The sequence below is a fragment of the Corvus brachyrhynchos genome, unplaced genomic scaffold (genome assembly GCF_000691975.1).
Source record: "Corvus brachyrhynchos isolate BGI_N302 unplaced genomic scaffold, ASM69197v1 scaffold99, whole genome shotgun sequence".
NCBI lineage: Eukaryota > Metazoa > Chordata > Aves > Passeriformes > Corvidae > Corvus > Corvus brachyrhynchos.
This window is the reverse complement of record NW_008239778.1, coordinates 332,205-333,290: the sequence shown is the minus strand read 5'-3', so window position 1 is coordinate 333,290 and position 1,086 is coordinate 332,205. Positions and strand designations below refer to the sequence as shown.

At 63.4% G+C, this 1,086-nt stretch overlaps 1 protein-coding gene across 1 annotated transcript in view; it reads left to right on the top strand.

Moving 5' to 3' along the window:
- Positions 1-452, top strand: part of HIC1 (hypermethylated in cancer 1) — a gene marked incomplete at its 5' end in the record, with an annotated part of 3,839 nt that extends 3,387 nt beyond the window's left edge. Inside the window, one exon of the mRNA XM_017742949.1 lies at positions 425-452. Coding sequence (XP_017598438.1) covers positions 425-452 — 28 coding nt within the window. The remainder of the gene's footprint in view (positions 1-424) is intronic.
- Between the last annotated feature and the right edge of the window lie 634 nt (positions 453-1,086).

The window sequence follows — 1,086 nt, the reverse complement described above, 5'->3', positions numbered from 1 at the left end:
CGGCGGTGTCCCCCGGAGCTGCCGGGGGGTGACAGCACCCAAAACACAGCTGGCAGCGCCCAGCGGGGCCCCGGCCCCCCCTGTATCACGTCCAATTTGTACACGGGCTTCTCGCCCTTTTTTTTTTCTATAGTCGAAACGGAATGAGCAATAAAGTGACATTAACACGCGTGGCCTCACGTTCTTCTCTGGGGAGGGGCCTGGCTGGTGCAGGGCTGATGCTGAGAGAGGCTACGAGGTGACCCTGGGGAGGGGTCTGTGGGTGCAAAGCTGCAGGAGGGGACCCAAGGGACTCTGTCGTGCATCTGGTTTGCCCAGACCCCCTCAGCTCGGGGGCAGCAGCAGCTGCAGGTGGGACAGAGCCGCTGTCATCCTTATGTGTCCCATTGCTATCCCTCCCTGGTGTCCCCCACCCCAACCTCAGCGGCAACTCGCCCGCCGACAGCAAATGACACACCACGCTGCACTGACACGTTTAATACTAAAAGTGATTAAAACCAACTTAACAAAACAGCCCGAAGGCGGGCGCTGCCCCAAGAAAAGGGCTCCCAGCAGCCTGGCAGGGATGGCCCCAGGCGCTCAAGCTCTGCTCGCCGTTGTGCCAGCTGGTCTGGTGGCACCAAAACTGTCCCATGGCCGAGCCTGTGACACGTCTGGCAGAGCTGCAGGGCCCTCCAGGCTGGTGGTACCTCGGGGAGGGCCTCAGAAAGCAGAGCTGGGGCAGCGCCGTAAGAAAACAAACACTGAAACACACCCGGTGTGGAGGAGAAGGCAAAGTCTCTGCAAAGCTGGCAGCCAGCAGGGCTGTGGGCAAGAAACCAGGGCGTGGGTGCTGTGCCGATGGCTCTGTGCGCCCCACAACAGCCGTGGGCACCCCAAAGTCTCTGTGGGGCAGGCTGTGCCCCGCAGCACCGACCCTGTGCCCGGTGCCCCGGGCTGGGCACTGCTCTGGCACGGTTATCCAGCACAACCCCGCGTGTCCATCGCGCTGCCGAGGCTCCGACCCCGGTGCTGGCCCTGGCTGTGGGGCTGGGCAGCTGGCACAGGGGTCACTGGGCTTCCTGATGCAGACACCGGGTCCGAGCC